Below are 22,682 nucleotides of genomic sequence, written 5' to 3'. Positions count from 1 at the left end.
TACGGTGAAAGGGGGGTCTTGATTTACACAGCCAGCAAACACATGGATCATGCCTCCAACCTAACCTGTCTCACCCCTTTCCTCTTCACTTCACAATTCCTGGCACCCTCTTCTGTTCTTGTAGACTCTCTTTTGTCCATTTAACTTGTTCATCTCTTTCTGCATTGATGACTGATGCATAGTACACCTATTACTGGATTTATGTTACAATTTATGAAAACTTAAGATGAATTCAACTGTCTCCATGTCTTCAACACTTCAGCTCCAGTTCTCTTGCTCTCTCCATTCTCCAACTCTCTTGTGCAGACTCCACGGCTCCCTCACTGACTTCCCACCAGTCTTGCTCCTTCCCAATGAGGCTCTCAGTGGCATCACCTCAACTGTCACTCAAAGCCTCTCTAATGACCTCAACATGACATCAAGGCCCCAATGCCTCCATAAATATAAAGCTCCTCAAGCTTTTCTGTCAGCCCTCTCAGCGACATCAGTGTATGAACCTAAAGATACACAACGACGAGCTGCGCCGACCCCTGCCTCACCCTAGGGCCCCTGATTCGCGCTGCATATTTACTGTATGCCCAATGCATACTGCAGATGGCTGCGTAGTCATGGCATGAGCTGGGGTAATGGAGGTTAAATACGATTATTAGCCATTTCCACTCTTGACATCACATGACAACATTTAGCTCTTTCACTAAGTCAATCGTTTTTTTTTTTACATTTCTGAATAACGCATCAATCAAGCATGTGAAATGAATGTTCCTGTATAGATGTTGTGAAGGCATCACTCATCTTGTATATTCATTTTGTCCCTGTGGTTTGTCACAAAACAGAGAGCAGGACACCTTAACATGGGCTGCATGCCAAAGAATCAGCACCTCTGCAACATTTCTGCTACATGTGTCTCAGTGTGGGGGTACACAACAGCACAGCAGCTATGATTTATGTTACTGTGAACTGATCGGATCAAGAAGTGAGCCACCACTCACCCTCCAGACTGCAAGCCGAGCACTTTGGGGTCCAAAAGACTGTGAGGCTGCAGAATGAAGAAACACACAATGTAAAACAAGAAACCCAAAGTAACTGCACACACCTAAACATAAAGTAAACAGCAGCAACATTAAAACAAAAGAAATCTACAGTACATTTGGAGGTCAATTCAGGATAAGACAAATGATAGGAGATTAGGAGTATAGCACAGGGAGAAGGGAGGGAAGCACCACAGGCAGAAGACCAAATTATTCCACATCAATGTAATTTGTGGGCTCAAGACTTAGAGTTTTGCCGCTCTTGGTGCTTCAGGCCAGATTTGCCTATTGCGTAACACTCCCTTTTCACTGACCAAAATGTCCAGTTCGAAACACAAATCATTTTGTGTAAAGGAATAAAAGGATAACCAGCACAAAGTGACAACACGATAACTCAAAGGCACATGCTGCATTCTCTTTCACACTTAACTGATATCACTGCAAGATATCATTCCATAAAAACACACACACACACACACACACACACACACACACACTCTCACAAATAAACTCAGGTACATGTATTATTTCAAATCCAATTCAAGGAAGACGCAAAATCTACACACCATCACACCACATACCATGAAAAACAAAAGACAAATGTACAAACATATACATAACACATGCAAATGCTAGGAAATCACAAGTATTGACGTGGCTGATGATAAACAATGACTTAGAACCTGTGTATCCAAAGCACTGCTGTCTGAAAGAAGAACATGACAGAAGGGTGGAGAGTTAGGAAAAAGCAGTTCACTGGAAAACACACGCACTGAGTTAGGACACTAATCTACTATTACCGCCTGATGACACAATACTGTTTGCCAAAAAAATTATGCATGCGAGTCAGACAGAATGGCTATGAAAAGAGGAATACCGTATAAAGTAGAACCAGTAGAAAAAGCTTAACAGAAAGCTCTCAGCCAAAGGTTGAAATGTGAATATAATTGTTTTTGAATAAAGACTTTTTTTTAAACAATGTGGCATGTATTAAAAAATTATGCCTTGTATTTTATGTATCAGTCATACATGTAGCTATGGAGACATGGGACATTAAGTAAGCATACGCAGTTCATTTCGTATTGCAATTTCAGAGACAAACTGTGGGAGGGCAAGCCCTTCGAATAGGGGAATCATTACTGTGGTATTGATCCATGGGTGATAAATGGCAGCATAATCATACTCTAATGTGCTACAAACAGAAAACAGCTGTTCACCAAAAGATCATATTGCTGCACTGATTAGAAACAACACGATACACTGTTGTTGACATGCAGTTGCTGCATCAGTGATAGAGCGTGAGGCGATGTAAATTATGTTCTGTCTTTAATTTTGCCCGTTTCTATTCAATTTTGTTTTGTCTGTTTAGTTGAAAGTTGATACCTCCTAAAAAAAATTAAAAAAATCACACCATGAAAATATGAATTGATAGCTATTAAAATAGCAATTACTCTGGACCTGTGCATTTATTGAGAACACAATGTATGGCAATTGGTGGATGCTATTACCCAGAGTCCTTTATAGTACCATTGGTGTTCATGACAAATGTATATCTTTTTGCGATCATTTAAAAACATTAAAAATGCATTCCACTCAACATGAAAACTTTAGAATGTTGAAATAGAGACTCCATTTGGGTACAACTGTGACAATATATTGTTACTGAATGAAGGGACATCAAAAGCTGCACACTTGCAGAGAGAGCACTCAAAGAGGAGCTAAGCTGAAAGTGGGTACAATGGACAGCGATCAGCTAAGCTTCTTTCAGCATGGCTATAGAAGATAGAGCCATCTCCTCTACCAGCAAGTTGGCACCTGCACTAGATAAAGCCAGACCACAAAGATAGGCTATATGCTGCTGATATAAACCTCATTTAACAGGTGCCTTAAACCTGCGGGAGAAAAATGTAATTGATTGGTAGGAAAAGCTCCTCCTGTGTGTGCTAAGGGCAAAGTGTTGTGTTGTCAAAGTAACAGTAAATCCTGAATTTCAGTGTTGACACACACAGAGTCACATCATACATAGATCATGGTTTGCCAGAGCGGAAAAGCCTGCACATGGTACAATCAGGACTTGGATGTTTTTAGCACAACAACACACTAAAAATGTATGTCATGATTACAGTCTAACATTTTGTTAGGACATGAGGCTATTTCTAAGGAGCTCATGAAAAACAGAGGAAATCAAGATAATGAAGAGGAGCAGGAACTGTGACAGCAACTCAAAACCTCTACCAATACTCTATAGTTAAAGCCTGTGAGTATGAACTCACAGGAGTGTATCGGGCATGAACAAATCCCTAAAAGTATGGCACGTGATTGTCCGTTGTGCTGCCAAAAGCTACAGCCCAAAGTCCTTCACCAGTTTTGTGGCAGTGGGTAGTAATACATTTGGCACTTAATATTATTAATTAATTAATTAATTATTAATATTACTATTAGGATAGCAACTGTGGCCATATTCATACTGTCGTTTTTTTAACTTTGAGTACACAAATGCAGTAGACTAATGTGCAGATCAGTCCATTAAAATTGAAGAAATTGCACACCTGTTCTCCAATATATAATACAAAATTATTTTGGATATCTTGGCATAATCAGTGTCACATCACCTTGACCTTAAAACACTGTATATTGGAGAAGAGTTGGGTTTTGTAATCGCAGCATTTTTGGTTAGAAAATCTCATATTAACATATTGCGATTTAATTGCAAATTAAATTAATTGATCAGCCCTAGTTTGTATACAGTAATAACATGTATTCTATAGCTTTACTTAATCTGTAGTGCTAGCAGAAGTTTAGTCCATCATGCACAGACCAGCAGGGAGTAAGTTTACAATTGGAGTCACTGACTCTTGTGGCATGAAAGTTGAGAGTGAGGTCCAAGCTGACATGACCACCAGTGTGTGGTCTGGCTCATTGGATCACAGTACCAGCAAGATCCCAGCAAGAGCGTAGGCTGCAGACTTTACAGTAAACACATCCTGATACAAATAAAAAGCTCTCTACAGCATAACAGGCTGCTGGTGTCAACTTTACTAGTGCCTTGATATCGGAGAGTTAGGCTAAACATCATATGCCAAACTTTTCTAAAGACACACAGTATAATAAAGTGTTTCAATTATGCAAGCAATAACCTTAAAGTGATAGCAAACTATCAATGAACATAAAAGCACATTCAGGCAAAGGTTGAGACGGTAAAGTTTAAATAACAAACAATAATCCATACTAGACTAGACGTTTATCATACAGTAGCCTATTTATGACCAGTTTTCTTAGCATTACCTAAAACTACCTGGTGCAATGGGGTGTAGTGCAAAATGGCACACAACAGCAAATAAAGCCGTTTTAGTTTTCCAAATTTGACATAGGCCTACTGTATTTCTGGGCTGGTGTGTCTAGTTGGACGAATTTAGTATAAATACAGTACCAATCTCTAACGTTACTTCACTGAAAAAAAATTCTGACATTGTGATATGTCATAGCAGAAAGAGCACGAGTACCGTTAGCTAGCTAATTAATAAGGCATTGAATGGATGAATTAAGCTAGTTCACCCTGGAACGAAACCATAATTAATGTGATAAGTTAACGTCACACCTGTGATTTCCTTTTCAAGCTAGCTACCTAACGTTAACAATACTGTGTTAAAATGTATATTGCTCAACAATATTAACGTTACAGTACCGTTACATTACTACTCTGCTCAGCTCCACAAACTCATCAGCCGCTGCACCCACACTTCCTGCCATGTATTCTCTATGAACAGTTAGCTTAACTAGCTAGCTTGGTTAGCTCCGGTGACAGCACGCACATTGTCCGAAGCTGTGGAAGTTATCACAATCCGACTCTAACGCTACATAAAATCCTGGTCTCACATTACCAGACTTATATCTACAGCGATGCGAAGTAGCCTAAACCTTGTATGAAGACGTAACATGTAAAAAAACGCAACTTTAGAGTTACCGGAAGGTGTATTCCTCTTCTCAGATGCTAACTTTGGGTTACTAAACGTAACCCCGGTTATTTGATAACATAAGTGAGGTGTTCCACTATGGGAATCGCCTTGGCTTGACCAACTAGAGAAACTCCAATGACACTAGTCTGTCCGTGACCCGTGGGCTGACTCCGCCACCTTAGGCACAAAGGCTGCGTTGGGCCGTAAACTGACTTTAGAGAGCCCTGGGACAAACTGCAAACAGGTAGTCCGTATAGACCAAGACTACAAGTCACTTACACGCTATGCAGTGCTTAAAGCCAGGAGCAAAACTGTTTAAAGAGAGACAAACTTTATCCCTACTGCCTCCATTGGCTCAAATGGGTGATGAGGGAGGACTTTCAAAACAACGTCCATTCAGAAAACGACAAACTAAGGGATGTTGCACCGCTAGCTTATTCCCAAAACCTACGTGAAAAGCTGAGACAGCAACTAGGTAGGCGTACACCTTAACTGTCGAGAAAGCCTTCTCTTTATCTATCAGGTACTACGCACCATTCCTCAAAAACCCGCCACTTTCCACTGCAAAGAGAGCGGGTGGAAGTGGCCCTTGCACTCCAAATGGTGTCAATGATCTGCTCTGGCAGGCCTGATGCATTCAGGTTCCACCTCTCATGGGCCATACCTAGAGTGCTATACGGTCTAGGTGAGGGTATTGGATCTCCCTGCCCGCTTGGGAGAGAAGGACTCTGCATATGGGGAGAGGCCATGGCTCTCCTGCCAGGAGCTGTGTTATCTCTGCTACTCAGTGCTTGGATTGTCACCATGGCAATATCAGGATTAGCAACAGGTTCTGACCTTTCACACCCAGTGGTGCATTTACGTCTGATAGAAAGAAGAACACTGGACACTGCATGTTGTTCTACAAGGCCTACGGCTGCCTGACCTGCCAGAACCTTGGAGAACTGTGAAACACCAAGTCCCCTGAACCACAAACCTCGGGCTCTGCTAAGCAAAGCCGGGAGGCTCGCCATAAAGCGTTAGCCAGAGGGTAAAAGAGTTACACAGCCAAGCAACCGATAAACAAATACCGACTAGCTGGCAGAAGAGTAATTCGCCTTGAAGCAGATAATGCTTTCATACTGTGTAACCACAAGGTAAAAACTTAAAGTACTTACACAGCAAATTCAGACTGGGTCGGAAACTGCGTTCAGCCACATAGTCCTTAATGGTCCGTCTGTGAACTGTTTAGCAGATAACCAACCAAGCTAGCCTAGAAGCGCTGAGGGAGCTTATCATAGTTTCTTCACTGGAAGAAAGCAAGAATCATTTGCAATGAGCGGGTAGTCTGTGATTACATGAGGGGGCCTGGAACAGTATGGCCTGTCTGTCACGGACAGACGTGGTGTCATTGGAGCTTCCATAGGTGGTCACGCAGAACCTATTCCCGTATTGAAACACCAAACAAAGGTTAAAAAAAAGAACCTCTGACATGCTGCCGCAGATAAAATTAGCATGTTTAGATAAAACATGTAACTTTCTGTCCTTGAGACCCCCCACCAACTCTCGGTAAGACCAGGCAGCAAACAAGCCCACAGTTTGCCAAAATACCACATACAGTCTGCAGCCTAAATTTATACTTATTTTTGGTTGTTAAACTTGAAACTCTACCGACAATCCCTTTCATACTTGTTAACGTTACTGAAACAGGCTAAAAGCCCACATTGGCCAATCCGAGTATCGGACACGCAGCTAACTATAAAATGCTAAAATAAGAAAAATTAAATCTACCGTTTAGGTTAAGAAGTAACTGCATTATCAAATAGTAAGGACTAACAATGAGGTCTGACACTCACTCCAAGTTGTGAGAGTAAACTGTGGAGAATAGGCTTTCCCTGTTAACAACAGTCCAATGAAAACAGCAACATTGAATCATTCAGTGCTTTTAATTTGGATTGTAGCACCTGTGCCAACAACAGAGACCCTTCATTCCCTGTATCTGCATTTTTCATATCTACACTTTCTTGAGAAATGGTGCACTAAGCAAAAAGAGGGTAGACCTCCTTAGCTCCCCCAGGAGTAAGCAGCAAACTTCGCTAACAGCAGACCTCTATAAATATTCCAAGCAAGGCTGACCTGGTTACAGAATGCCCTTGGGAGTGTGAATTAGCATCTGAATACAGACACTTCTGTTGCCGGTTGAAGACAGGCCTGGCTGGACTAGGAGTACTGTTGAGACCCCCATCACAGCTCAAAAAAGACAATGTTGTGCACATCCATATAGTTGCTGGTGCAGGACAAAAAAGGGAATGTTCAAAGCAGGTGAAGTTTGCACAACAGCTTAGTACTCCGGAACAAAACTTTAATAGTGCACTTTTATTATGGTAAAACAATATGTTAGTGTACGTAACACTTTATATTTTTCAGTGTAAACATTAATTTGTGCTGAATTATAACAAAACATAAGAAGTAAATTAATGAATCACTAATAATAATAATTTATAAAATAACAATAATATTGTTGAGTAAGAGAGCTTAAGAAGAAAGCACAGATATCTAGCTAAAGTCAATGATGAAAAAACATCATTAACTTTAGCTAGATATCTTGAAAAGAAGATCACAGGTGTAATGTTAACCAATCACATTATTATGGCTTTGTTCCAGGGTTAAATCGCTTAATTTATCCATTCAATAGCTTCTTAATTAACGGTACACCTGTGCTTTTTCTGCTATGACATTTTATTTTCAGTTAAGAAGTAACGTTCGAGATTAATACTGTATTTTATGTTCATTGATAGTTCATTGATAGATAGGCTATCACTGTAAGATTATTACTTGCATAATTGAAACACTTCATCATATGTCTTTAGAAAAGTTTGGCATATGATGTTTAGCCTAACTTCTGAGATTAAGTCACTAGTAAAAGTTGACAACAGCAGCCTGTTATGCTGTAGATAGCTTTTTTTGTTTTTGCCCAATTGGATACACCAGCCCATAAGTACTTCATATCAAACTTGGACAACTAAAAAGGCTTTTTTTGGCATGATGAGCACACATCAGCTACACAAGATGAAGGCATTAAGCTAATCAGGGGGGTAGTATAGAGTATGCTTGTCCACCAGTAGCAAGTAAAAGAGAAGTGGAAATTGTCAGGTAGTTGGTGGTAATGCAACATTAAAGGATTGCTTGAAACTGGACAGTCAGAGCTCTTTAATGTCAGGGGACATTGGCTATTGGCTACATTTTTGTGTCAAACATAAGATGTAGCTGGATTTCTTAGCTTTTTTTCATAGCTGGATAGAATGATATAAACAATGCTGCTAAGTACCATGTATATAGATGTAGAAAAAAGCCAAAAGCCACAAGACAGTGAGAACACTTGGTCACACATTAATATTTGGAGTCATGTGTCCGGAGTCTACAGGATGCCTCACCTCACACATGCTCAAGTCAACAAAGAGAAGTGAGTCAAAATCAGTAAATGAGACAGACAGTCAGATTGTATTTTAACTTTTCTTGGCTGCTAATCCAGTAAAAGCCAAGTACAAGATTTAAAATAAATCACACATTTATTGACAATTACTGTCAATAAATAGACATTGCAGTAAAAAAATGCCAGATATGTTTTAGGGATTTAGATGTATGTCGTTATAACATACATTTTCCACAAGAGAGCACTGACAAGTTTGTTTTTCAACTGTGAAATGTTTTGCAGTATGTACAGCATTGGTAACAGTTCTTTGATAATCATAAATGTTTACAGGATGTTACGTTCGATGTCAAATAAAAAAATAAGTAGGTCAATTAAATGTACCAGATCTTTTTAATTCTCATTTATCAATACTGGTATTGGCCTTAAAAATCCTTTATAGATTGTGACGTAATTACAGTTGGTACTAGCAATTCAAAAAATGTGTGCATCTCTTTTTCCTTTATTCTCTCTGTTTTGACATGAATGACTTAATGCACATTTAAGAAGTAAATTTAATTGACAAAGTTAAGCAATAGTAATGGCATATATAGGACTTTCAATCTCCTCTGTTGCCTACCAATACCTTATATGAGTTGCAGTTTGTTGGTATTAAACGGTTGCTAGGCATGGTTACATTCAATCATATAACAGAGAAGTAAGCTCTCCTAATTTAAGATTTTCAGTTTATAACAGTACTGAATTTCTTCTCTTCAGGATGTTAATGTGGCCACTGAAAAGGTTTGTGCACACATCTGTCACAGTCTTCAGGTGTAGCCTGTATTCCCTGAACTACAGAACCTACCTCACCATGAGCACCACAGTTGCAGCTACATATGTAGGTCAAGAGCTTTTTCATTTTAAGTAAGAGTAGAAATTCCCTGGTCTCTTTTTTCATTCCAATTGAAAGACTATGTTTCCCTCAATAAATCAATCCTAACCATTTACAAACCCAAGTTGATTTTAAATTGCATCCTTTTACTAAGCTACTACTGCAGCGAGGCTGTATGATACAAGAAGACAAATGAGAGCGTTGGTGTAATATTCAGCTGATTGCAAATCAACATACAGAACATTTTCAGTGGTAGGCCAATATGTAAAGACTTCATGTTCACACTTGCTTTAACTGTTTGCCAAAACTACCTCTCATTGCAGACTGTGGTCATGTTTTTATTCATTGGTAAGAAGTTGTGGTAGTTTCTGAGGCCAGCCCTAGTGTAACTTTTAAAGTCAATTAAATGTTGATAAAAAAGTATAAACCTCCATAAATGTATCCCTTGTGCCACAGGCCGCTACAAAAGAAAGTCCAAAGCCCAATTCCAATGAAGTCAGGAGGTTGTGTAAAGCATTAATAAAAACAGATTACAATGATTTGTGAATCCTTTTCAACCTATATTCAATTAAAACACTACAAAGACAAGATATTTAATGTTCAAACTGATAAACTTTCCTGTTTTTTTGTACAAATATTCCCTCATAATCACAAAACTGCTGCAGATCCACTCAGCCATCCTACAACAGGCAGAGACCTAAGAGTAGTGTTCACCAGGTAGAAACTGACCAAGCCAACAGCAGTGCTGATGAAACATTCTATTTAGATGGAATAGGACTGCAAATGACTGTGGATTCAACTGGTGCCCCGATGGAGCAAAAAGATGAAGCTTTTGTCACTGTGCAAGTAAATGACACCCCAGTTGAAATGAAGGTACACACAGTGTAATGTCTTGTCAATTAGCACATTTGAACAAGTATGGAATGATGGAGAGAAACTGCGCACTACTGGACGGCTATCTCGCCATTTTATTATACTGCATTAAATGCTGTCTCTGTGAAGTTTTAAAAAGTGTAACCACACTGTGTCCGCTTTGCCAGCCTTTCCGTGTCTCACTGTGACTTGAACAAACTGGAGAGGCTGCGTTTTTTAACTCAAACTGAATTACCAATTCAAAGAGACATCTTTCAATTTGATCAAAGTCTTAGGTTGCCATAAATTCAATGATATTGAACCACCAAGTTACTAGTCTATGGCTTGTCTCCACCACATAAATTAAAAGTATTCATGATGATTCAGACTTCCACTAACAACACAGAGGACCCACTGGATGTCACAATGTTTTTTTATGTTTTAGCTCATTAACTTAATACTGTGGACATTCAACATTTATTCACACACTTTTCTAAATCATACAACAACTTTATGGATTCAATTTACCTCCTTATAGTCAGAACATTTGGTTAATATTCATTTAAATATACAACTTTTCAAGGAGAATTGTTGTGGTATCTTCTCAATGCAATACATGCCATTATTAATGTAAGCACTTTTGCTGATATCCATGTTTGCTAGTTATTTGACTTCTCTGACAAATCTCAGAGAGAAATCTTGAATGCACCAACGGTGTACCAACAAAACCAAGACTTTCCAAAAAAGTTGCTGCTGAGATGTTGGCTATTTTTGTAAAGTACTGTTAAGTATTTATATATGCTAGAGTTCTTTAAGTCCCAAGTGCATGGTTTGACTACTGTTATTGTTACTGTTGTACAAGTGTATTGCCAATAGAAAGCCTTGTAAAACAGTAAAAACTTAAAGTGACACGGTGACAAACAAAAAAGAGTTAAGAGTCATACCCCCTGCCAGGATCTGCTGCTCCAGTTCAGCCATCTGTTTCCTGTAGGCCCTCAGTGCTGCTTCCTTAAATGTGGGTCGAATACGTTTCTTGGGTGGGGCTTCTGTGGGTTTCTCCTCTGAAACATTTTTGTTCTCATCCTCCTGCTGTTGCTCCCCCTTTTCAGACATCTCAACAGCCTCCTCTATTATCTCCTCAACATCCTCTAACTCCTCATCACCCTCTTCGGTCTCCTCTGTCACATCAATGTCGTCCGGTTCTTCCACGTCTACGTACTCCACCATTGCGTCATATTCAGCAGTGTCCTCTGTGAGTTGGGTTTCATATTCTTCATTGTACTCCTCATCCAAACTGCAATCATACTCCAGAACACATGCTTCTTTACTTGCCTCAAAGTCCTCTGTGGCTTCAAAATCTTGAGATGCCTCAAAATCCTGAAAGGCATCATTATCTTGAGAGGCCTCAATGTCATCAGACACACTATAGTCCTGAGAAGTCTCGCACTCCTGCGCGGGCTCATCTGTCTCCTCTGTCTCATTAGCATTAGTTCTATTCTCCAAGTTAGCAAGTACTTGCTCCATTACTTCAACATAGTGGGTCTCATTGTCCACTGGTTGTTCCACAGCTTCTACCTCTGCACCTGCTTTGACGTCCTCTAACTTGTTAAATCCAGGCTCTGTGTGGGCATCGGAGTCTATTGTAGTACTAGAGTTATTTGCACCAGAGGTGGACAGGGTGCGGAAACGCCCCATAAATGATGAGTTGTTGGGCTCCTCAATAGGTGCAGGGGTAGGAGTCTGAGAGCCAGACTTCCAAACAACCTCCAGAGCTGACTTAGCCCTCTGCAGTGTAGAACCAAAGCCAAAACCAAAGGACTTCTCACTGAGATCTATGCTGAGCCTACTACTCCAAGACTTGGGGACCTCTTCAACCTTCTCTGTTCGAATCTCGCTTTGACTGCGGTACATAGTTGAAGACTTAGTCTGGGCCTGGTGAAAACTATGATTGATATCCAGTTCAGGGAATTTATCTTTAGGAACTACTTTGTGGCTTTCCTTAGGGGCATCTTTAGAGGCTACTTTGGATGCTACTTTAGGGGCTTCTTTTGGGGGGGCTTTAGGGGTCTCTATGGGGGGCACCTTAGGACTCTCTTTAGAGGCTACCTCCTGGGCTTCTTTAGGTGGAATCTTAGAAACTTCTTTAGTGGTTACTTTAACAGATTGTTCAGATGCTACTTTAGGTATCTCTTTGGGGACTTCTTTAAGGGGCAGTTTTGCAGCCTCTTTGGTAACCTCTTTAGCAATGATTTTAGGAGACTCTTCAGGGGATTCTTTAGGGGACTCTTTAGGGGTTGAAACAGGGCTCTCAATTGGGGTTATTTTAGGGCTTTCTTTAGGTGACTCTTTAGGACTTTCTTTAGGAGTCATTATCGGGCTATCTTTTGGGGTCACTTTAGGAGTGAATTTAGCAGCCTCACTAGAAGTTATCCTAGATGCCACTTTAGATACTTCTTTAACAATTGGCTTAGTGGCATCTTTAGGTGTGACTTTAGGAATATCTTTAGGGAGGACTTGAGAGGTTTCTTTAGCTGCAGATTTTTTAGTCTCTTTAGACAACTCTTTAGGAGGTGCTTTTGATGTCACTTTAGATGCAACCTTGGCAGATACCTTTGAGATTTCTTTTGGCATTTTCGTGGTTTCTTCTTTAGAAGCCAATTTAGTCTGTTTATGTGTAACTTTAGTAACAGCTTTAGGGGTATCTTTAGATGCTAATTTTGTGTTTTCTTTTGTGATCATCTTGTTTCCCTCCTTAGACTGCCGGGCAGATGGCTTGTTGACAGACTCCCTTTCTGTAATTGGAGGAATAATGTGGGTGGTTATAAGTGGTAGGGATGGTTCTCGGTCAAGCATCATGAATTCCTCATCTCCTTCAAATTGTAAATCAACCTCCTGACATTTAGTGATGTTTTCTGGGAAACCGGGGATGGTTGATGGGTCAAAGGGACTGCTAACCTCTATGGAGGCTTCCAAGCCAGAGTCAGCACCCTGCTCCAGATGATGCCAGTCTTTCCAGGGTGATAGATCACCTTGCAGAGAGAGCTGGGAGCCACTGTAGTGGCTTCTGTCCCCAGACATGCAAACAAGCCCATTGCTCACCCCACTGTCAATAGTTTCTGTAGTCTCAACCTCATTATGTTCATAAGTTTGATTCTCATGGCTGAGTGGGTGACTGTCACTAGCATACCAGGAAGAGGCCATGTCTTCTTGTTTTCTCTGCCACAGTTCCTGATCTGATGAGGACAGCAGGGAGCAGCCATTAACCCGTGTAAAGAACTGACTCTCTGAAAAGTCTTCTGAGTATGACTGGCAGAGTTTTGAGCAGTCAGACTCAGAGCGGCTGAGTTTAGGGGTAGAATACTCACTCTGGGAAAGCCAACCAGGGGTCAAATCAGAGTAGTAAGCCTTTGCATGTTTGTCTGGGTCATAGTACGAGTCATCAGCATAGTGAACAGCGCCTGAGTAGCCTGCTCCCTCTCCTGACCGGCTATGGTCGTCGGATCGCCTCTTCTCTGATTTGCTCTTGTGAACAGGCTTTGAAATCACCATTGCATATTTATTTCTGCTTAATTCGTCTAATTCTTTATCACTGTCCATTGAGTCCCAGTCATCACTCTCCCCCACTTTATCCTTTCCTGAGGTCTTGATATCCATGCTTTCATAGGTTTGTGAGGAAGACATTGTCTTGTCTTTTCTCTCCTTTCCATCATGAGTTAAACTATCAGTAGATACTGTAATGCCTGTTCCTTTAAGTTTATAGCACTTTTTCAAGACTATATCCCTCTCTTGAGTTGTTGCAAAAATGACGATAATAGGGCGGGGTTTTGCATTAGAACATTCTCTTTGTTGCCCTAACCTATGAGCGAGCTCAATTTTAATTGTTTTAAGGGCATCGGTGAAACCCATTTTGTCTTTTAATATTTTATATATGAGACTTTCTGTTTTCTCTGCCTTTTCTTCAGGAACATTGAGAAACCGCAAGGTTGAATTATTGGCCTGGTGGCTAATTTGTTTTATGTAGTCATGAATATCACGTGTTTCCCTTCTAGACTGGACAAATCCTGAGCGAAGTTGCTCAATCTCACTCTGGACTACTTCCACACTGCTGGATATCTCATCAATGGAGCTTTTTAGGGCATTTACATGACCACGTAGCTCAGACAGTTCTGTCTCTATCTGGCTGATCCCCTGAAGCTCCTTAAAGATCATCTCCATTACATCCTGGGTCTGACTGATGCAACCTGTGGAAGAGGAGCCTGGCTCCAAGGTCGAACTCTTTTGCTGCCTTCCAGCACGGTCCAAGGACTTGCTCCGGATGCCCAAAGTTTTCCTCCAATTGCTCACTTCGGAGTCTGAGGAGACACATTCCTGACTCTTTTTCCATTTTCTTAACTTGCGTAGAGCACCCAGCCTAAGTGTGTGTAAACTGGAGCGTTCCACTCGTTCACCCTCAGAGCTGCCATCAGAGGGAGCCAAACTAATGAGGCTCTTCCTGTTTCGTCTCACTGGCATAGTGTGTGATTTATGCTCATCCAGTCTCCTGACAAGTTTTGTCTCACTCACGGAGTCAGAGTAACTGCTATCAATCGAAAGAACCTGAGGAAATATACTTTCATTATTATTCAAAAAAATAGGATTTTTTGGGAGTCCATTTGCTATAGCTACACGATAACTGAAAGTGGGTGACAGGGATGAGCAGTCGTTCTTTCCGTTGTCTTCTTCAAGTGATATGTTACGTGTTGAAGAGCATTTGGAAATCTTTTTAACTGTGGTCTTCAGTGTGGTAGAGAGAGTTAGATTGTGTGCTTGCAAATCAGTGGTCAAATTAGGCTCTTTATTTTCACTTCTCTCTTTCTTCTTTATTGGGTTTCCCAATTTCTTTGTAAACATTCCTTTGCAAATCTTTTTAATGTAGGATGATATAGTATTTATTAGGACAGAAACCATGGATGGCAATCCTGTGGACTGTTTTTATCATCTAGTAAAAGAAGAAGTTGGATGAGAATACAGGGGGGGTGAGCCAAGAACAATCAACTTGTGATTGACAGTGGAATCCCAGCTCAAGATCACTAAAACCACAGTCCGCGTAGAGACTCACTAATACTTTCAAATCCAGTGGCCTTCCCTCTGATAAGGAACATCTCTCTGAAAGAAAAAACAAAAACAAATATTTACTTTACAATTTGGTTGCTAATTCCCAAATCACTTTCAAAGACAAGCAAGAATAACATATACTGAGTTATTACTTTGCAAGTACCCTGACAGTGGACAATCTGCTAAATCTGTAACATGCATAATGTGAAAAATCTCTTATTGACTAATCACCAAATGTATGCAAATAAAGCAATCACTCAGATGCAGAAAACAAAATACCATTCATTTGAACATTCATTTGAAATCCCCAAATTGACTGTATAATAAATTGGTATATTTGTTATCTACACACTGTAATAACACAGTACTTATAGATGTGGGCGTGAAATGAAAATAAAACTTTGAGTGGATATGAAGTGTATTGAAATGAAACAATTACCAGGCATTATATTATTAATAGTTACAAACAACAATAGTAACAAAAAATCATCACATGTGGTAAATATTAGATTTGTGTCATTTTTGACAAAGCTTTGTAGTCCAGCTGTGACAGGTGAACAGACAAAAAATGTCTCTATTGCTAAGGAAAGGGAAGTTATGCAGAGTTCATTGTTCATTAAATTAAAGGTTCAAATTATGTTTCCTTTTTGTTCGTACTAGATCTTGCTTCAAGGATGTAATTTGTGCATAACTATATATAGTCATAATTCCCTTATCTTTATTGTGACTATTATTGCTACTGTTCATCGCCCCCCCAACCGGCATTGTCAGACACCGCCTACCGAGAGCCTGGGTCTGTCCGAGGTTTCTCCCTAAACGTAAGTTTTCTGCCCCACCCCAGGTTTCTCCATAAAAAGGAGTTTTTCCTTGCCGCTGTTGCGCTAAATGCTTGCTCTTGGGGAAATACTGGAATTGTTGGGTCTTTGCAAATTATAGAATGTGGTTTAGACCTACTCTATCTGTAAAGTCTCTTGAGGTAACTCTTGTTTTGAACTACGACTATAAATAAAATTGAATTGCATTGAATTGAACATATACCATACTTTAAGTACATATTATGCAATATGTACATTTAACACTTAAACAAAACCTATAGGTTTTTTGAAGTTGCATCTTGTTAAATGACTCACAATGGTGGAACATTATCATATAACACTCCAGACAAAATATGCCCAGTAATGACTGCTGGTTAATATTGACCAATTATCTTAACGCATTTGTGATGCAATTTTAGTCATGGCCTTAAATGACTAAATTGAGCTACAGCTACAATCATGGCTGATAGCATCTGGGATGTGTCTGTTTACAGCAGTGACTGAAATAGTACTTGTAAAGCACTGTGGCTGCATTGTGGCTGTACTCTTTCAGCACAAATCTCAATAAAAGAGTACTAGTGTCTAATGAGTGTTGATTACCAATTAGGGAGCTGCTTTCTCTTTACAGAGCCAGGGTTGTGACATCTGCACGTTAAGGTTTGAGGAATGAAGCATTCACCCTCTTCAAGAGCTAGAGTTGGTACACAAATTACATGATAAAACCCAGACGGTATTGCAAAATGAAGCCAGAATTAGTAGCAACGGATGACAGCTAACTAGACCCCCTTATTCTACTCATATGTGTGTTATCAAATTGCAGCAAAAAGGGCTACACATGACATTGTGCCATTTATTCCAAGCCATCATGACAAGCACGTGAGAATGAGATTACGTTGTTTACTATATACTGTACTGTGTATCTCTACAATATCTATGCTATTGTTCATCCTCACTTTGTAGGGTAATAAAAGCAGATTCTGTGTGATACAGCTTGTTCTGCAGCACCTAAGGAGAGATAAGTGGACAGTAGCTATAGGTTTTTATCATAGATTGACAATGGTTAATTTATTTCAGTAGCATATGTTCACACACACACACGCACGCGCGCACACACGCACGCGCGCACACACACACACCAACACACACACACAATGCCCACTGTAAAAATAAGGCTCTGCTAAAACAAACAGTTCCTACAATAGATTATTGAAGTTATTTGTTATGATATTATTTATCATCATATAATGTGTTCAAACATATGTGATCCTGGCATATTACAGGCATATTCTTTGTGTGTTATGTTTTTTTATCCTAACAAGCTGCTTGTTTAACCCTTTATCAGTCAAAATGCATGTGCCTTTAAGCAAAGCACTGAACCTCTAACTGCTTTAGTGTATTAGTATGTAACTTACTCACCAACTAACATGCATAGCATGTTGTAAAAAACGCATTCCATAATCAACTTGCTTGGAGCGATTAGAGCTTCAAAAAAATAGTTGCTTGCCATGATGACAAAAGAAAATCTGGGAATTCCTGTAGTCCCTAGATAGAGCCCCTCCCATTTGTGAGTCAGACTAGAGAAACCTCCAGTGAAGGCCAATACCCCAGCTCCTGCATTTGTGCCCAGAGACCATTTCCCCCCACTTTTCCCCAATGCATCTGAGTACTCTAAAACACTCAACTTCTCACAGTTGTACAGTCTCTGCCACTCCCCTTTAATGAAAATGAGTGTCAGTTTAGAGGCATGCTAACCTATTTCTCACAATAGTACAATCTTCTCTCCTGATGAAAAACGCAAGTATGCCAACATGAGGTTATTATACTGCAAGCAATTATATGCTGTGGTTTGCTGTTCGTTATTTTATCATTCTGGGTGAGACTGAGGAATCTTTGCCAAACCTTTAGAAACGGATGCATATAGATGAGAGATAATTTTGTGTTACGTCATGTCTCCAGAACACATGATTATGGATTATGGCCGAGTGTGGATTGGTGTATAGCCTACATGTGTGTGTGTGTGCATGCCTGTGCGTCTGTGTGTGCAGCCGTGTGTGCACACACATGTGCGCCACGCATGCCTCCGTGCATGATTGCTTTGAAGCATGCATTCGCTGCTCCGAGAGAAACGCGAAGCATACCAGTGGTGGATAAGCATATGAGGGTGTGTGCATCCTCAGATAATATTGCACTCACGCCCATCCTGAGCTTCTTCCTCCCTTTTCCTAACCTGTGTATTCCCCAACAGTGAAATATCTGCCTGCAGCCCTAGGAAACTTGCCAACATCACAACAGATTGTCTCGCCTCATAAATCAAAATATTACATTTTCTTTGGCCGGCATGATGAGAACCAGTCTCATCGCATTTCCTCAGTGTGAAACAACAGCATTGCTCACATGCGTTCCTGTTGTGCGTTATGCATAACATCATGGGAGAAAGGTTAGGAGCAATGGGACATTTGTGGAATCGACAGTGTTTGTATCATAATTGAATTTTAGACTAAAATACAGAACGATTGAACAACACTAACACCTTACAATTTTTGTATTTTTCACCCCAGCTACATCGACAGATCATAGCCTAGGCTACTATCTATGCGCATCATTCGGAAATAACGTTTCTTTAATCCAGTGGCAGGGCCACAGAGGGAGGGGAGGGAAGCAACAAGAATATATGGGATTAAGTCAAACAGTCAAGAACACCCCTCCACACACACACACACCCGCCATGCAAAACAGGCATCAAGCGCCTAAATGGGCTCCCACTGCACATACCTGGTTGTGTCTAATCCCCGTGCAGGACGCCAGCGGCAGTGAGCACAACGAGCCGTGTGGAGTCAATACCCCGGTTTACGCGAATGGTCGGCGCGAGGAGAGCAGCTGAGAAGGGGAGGGCGGGAAGAGAGCGGCTCGGTGCGCAGCTGCCTGCTAATACCACAGCTCACAGCATCTCTCCGTGTCCATCAGACACCATCCCACAGCCCTGCCTCCGCGTAGAAACACACACACACACACCTCTCCTCCATGCCACCTTCTGTAGGCTACCCCCTCCCGGTCTCCCTCCTGTGCTCTTCTGTTCTCGTTGACCGAAGATGCTGCCTTTTAATGCCGCAAACTGCTGGTTTTTATTTTCTCCACGAGTGACACAAATATACACACACAGTGGCACACCTCTGCTCGTAGGCACTGTCACATCACGGGGTGTCTAGTCCAAAACGGGATGCAGACGGGTGGTGGTGGGGTGGATGGGGAGGCAGACAGCGCTGCTCTTGGCTGCCCAGACTGAAGCTCTGCTCCTCGGCTGGAGAATGTCTGTCCCTCCCTTGTACAAAACTCTCTCTCTCTCTCTCTCTCTCTCTCTCTCTGTGCTCACTGAGCCGGCTTGAAAGAATCGAGCTCTCAAACACACAGGCGCGAGATGCCTTAAGTGAGAGGGATGCAAAACTAAAAGGAGGGTAGGGATGGGGGAGTGTGTGTGTTTGTTTGTGTATAATAACTGTATCACACCACTGCAAAACTATCGGCTATTCCAATGGAAACAATATAGTGATGATGTGTCAATGAACCTAAGCACCACAGACGCACATAGAAGCATGTTAAGCTACAATTAACATTAATATTACATAACTACTATTACTATTGCTCTTGTTTTTCGTCATGGTTCGTGCATATGTCGTGAACGCGCACCACTGCTTTTGTGCGCGCGTGCAAGAGTTTATGAGCATGCCTGCGGGGTAGCCTACGATGAGCACACTTTCTGTCTTTCTGTCTCACACACACACACAAACACTTCGGCCTGGGTTACACACAGTCTCCATAGAAGCCCATCTCATCAGTAGGCTACACCACACACAACAGAGCTTCACGTAGACTCACGCATTATCTAATTACGTCTCTCACTGGATATGTCGTCATACATGATTGCTCATCGCAGTTGCAGATTAATCGTCTGGTGCCTGGCGTAGTAGCAAAACACCTTCGGCGTCGTGAATTGAATTTTCAACTATGAAAAGAAAATCAATATTTTGGAATAAAAATACACTTAACCTCGCGACAAAATGCCAAGAGGTAATTTCTTTGATTTGCCCTTGTGTGACATTTCGCTAATTGATGCTTTCGTTTCGGGTTGACGGGGACAAATGAAGACGGACACAGTGAAGTGAAAATATTCCAGTTAGGCCGAGAGTGTCACATGATAGTCCACATCACTTCAGCGACTCCCGCCCCTCTGCCTTGGTGGCGATTAAGCATTCAAATAAAACCCATCTCGCTCCGTCTCTCAGCTCCCCCCCCACCCCCCACACACACCCATCGCGTACGTGGGTATGCCTCCCTCTGTCAGTCTTGCTCTCCACTCTCAGCTGAGAGTGTGTCATGCGCTCCTCCAACATCCACTAATTGTCTGCATGGCCTTCTAGCGAAATAACATTTCTCTCTCTGTCTATCTCTCTCTCCCTCTCTCTCTCTCTCACTCTCTCTCTCACTCTCTCTCATATGTGAGAGGGGTAGGATGCACGGAGATGTGTGCGGATGCGTGCGCAAGCGTGTGCCGGTGGGGGTTTGGAGGAGAGGGATGCGCGATACCGATGTTGTGCATAGCTGCTGCTCGCCCCCTGCTGGTGATGAAAGCAAACGCAACCTAGTACCTCAGCTGTTCATGATCCAGTCTGACCCACATGATTCCCTCCAATCACTGTGACACACTTGTGTTCAGCCAAAGATAGCAGAGCAACGGCTGATTTATGTTAGACACGGTTATGTCTACGGATATTTGACACGGTTCATGGTTCTGATCTAAAACTCGGGTAAATGAGCAAATTAGTTGTGTTTGAAGAATTGGCATGGAGCATATACTGGTATGCAAATATTGCATAATTGTGCGATATTTATTATAAGCTGTAGTGTTGGCAATCCCAATTAATAATCAGTTATCTACAATTTCTTTAAAAAAGACCCCAACAACAATAATGCCTAATACTACATTTTTGGGTTCTCCCCCTTCTTCTATTACGCACTTTTTGTATTTCAGTTTAATTCCCCATCCTTTTCTCACCAGTGTGTTTCACTCGTCTTCTTTTTGCCTTTTCTGGAAACAGAGAACCTTGCTTCTGTTTGTGCCTTGAGCTGCCAAGGGACAGCTAGCCAAGGCTCCCGAGCTCTTTTCCACCTCCATCCCCCACCCTGCTCTCCTCTCTCCAGCCTTCCTCTCCAGTCTTGTGCATGAAATCTCTCTCTCTCTCTCTCTCTCTCTCTCTCTCTCTCTCTCTCTCTCTCTCTCTCTCTCTCTCTCTCTCTCTCTCTCTCTCTCTCTCTCTCTCTCTCTCTCTCTCTCTCTCTCTCTCTCTCTCTCTCTCTCTCTCTCAACATCAGGGCCAGACTCTGACAGGATTTCAGGTTTTATAAACACATTGCAGACATTGATGATGCTTTTAAACAGCGTTGGTGTTTTAATTATGGTGTTTTTTACGTTGTAGATGCTTTTTACCGGATGATTTTTAATTTTTACAGCATGTTTTTTGGGGCATTTTTGGGCCTTTATTCGACAGGACAGCTAAAGACACGAAAGGGGAGGACGGGGGGAATGATACGCAGCAAAGGGCCTCAGGTCAGAGTCAAACCCCAGCCCACTGCGTCAAGGAGTCTATATATATGGGTGCCCTCTTTACCAACTGAGCCTTCCAGGTGCCCATGATTATTTTTTTTTTAACAAATACTGAGATTGTAATGCATTAGCACTTTATTTCACTGTGAAATTGCACAAATTATAAATATGTAAATAATCTCTCTCTCTCTCCCTCTCCATATTTATATTAAATTGAACACATTCCACATTAAAAACACCCATATTTCTGATTCTAAATGGGTTTTTTTTTATTCAACTGACAACATTGAATCAAATAGAGCAGATATATTCTGATTTGGCAAAAAATAACCTAGAACAACCTCTTAGCAGCAGGACACCCGGTAAACCGATTTATTGAACATTACTTCTTAGGCTTCAAACTCCAATGAGCAATTAAAAACTGCTCTGTTCAAGCTGTCAATCAATCACCCCATTGATTTCCACCATATCCAGAGAAAATAGTGCCTGTACACCTCCTGGACTTTAACTACGCTTTAAGTGACACCAGTGACAAGTGTTACGGTTTCTTCTGTTTACCAGTGCTGCATTAGACAGTATTAATCATTATCTAATTGAAAGTTCAAGGACTTTAAAACATGATTGTGATTCCTCAGTAGCTCCCTTAGTCATGTGCCTAAGGGATCGGTTCTTCTGTCCAATCTTGTTCTGTGTATCTTCTAATCAGCCATGTCATTTGCCATTCTACTCTCCAGTTATACTGTGTCTCTTGTGTAGCCATAAAGCGCCAACAGAGCTAGACATTTTAAAATTGCTTCGGTGTGATGAACATTAAAGAATTCCTTAAACTTTGCAGCATCTGAACATTGAAAAAACTAATTGTTTTCTCACTGGCCTCATTCCTCTGTTTATGTCACACCTATACTGCTTTATAAACATGTCCAAGCATGTGGTTACCTTTACAGTAAGGTTTTTTGACAGTTCACACAAATGCCCTTATTATTTTAAGGGTTAACTAAGTAAGACCACTGCTCTATTTAATGAACAGAGCCAGAGAACCTCTGGTTGGCCTTATATAC

At 41.1% G+C, this 22,682-nt stretch overlaps 1 protein-coding gene across 6 annotated transcripts in view; it reads right to left on the bottom strand.

Annotated features, from left to right (window-relative positions):
* The window catches only part of LOC117948892 (protein unc-13 homolog C), a 99,691-nt gene extending 80,342 nt beyond the window's left edge, over positions 1 to 19,349 (bottom strand). For 4 of the 6 annotated variants that reach the window (XM_034878839.1, XM_034878844.1, XM_034878870.1 and 1 more), the window contains exons 1-4: positions 18,798 to 19,348; positions 11,061 to 15,261; positions 1,712 to 1,734; positions 990 to 1,036 (exon numbers count right to left, since the gene is read on the bottom strand). In XM_034878839.1, the coding sequence (XP_034734730.1) occupies positions 990 to 1,036; positions 1,712 to 1,734; positions 11,061 to 15,063 (4,073 nt within the window). In that variant the 5' untranslated portion in view covers positions 15,064 to 15,261; positions 18,798 to 19,348. Of the gene's footprint in view, positions 1 to 989; positions 1,037 to 1,711; positions 1,735 to 11,060; positions 15,262 to 18,797 lie in introns of all 6 variants that reach the window. The other 2 variants (XM_034878880.1, XM_034878862.1) reach the window with 2 other exon arrangements.
* Between the last annotated feature and the right edge of the window lie 3,333 nt (positions 19,350 to 22,682).

This window comes from Etheostoma cragini, chromosome 1 (assembly GCF_013103735.1).
Source record: "Etheostoma cragini isolate CJK2018 chromosome 1, CSU_Ecrag_1.0, whole genome shotgun sequence".
NCBI lineage: Eukaryota > Metazoa > Chordata > Actinopteri > Perciformes > Percidae > Etheostoma > Etheostoma cragini.
This window is presented reverse-complemented; position numbering and strand designations above follow the sequence as displayed.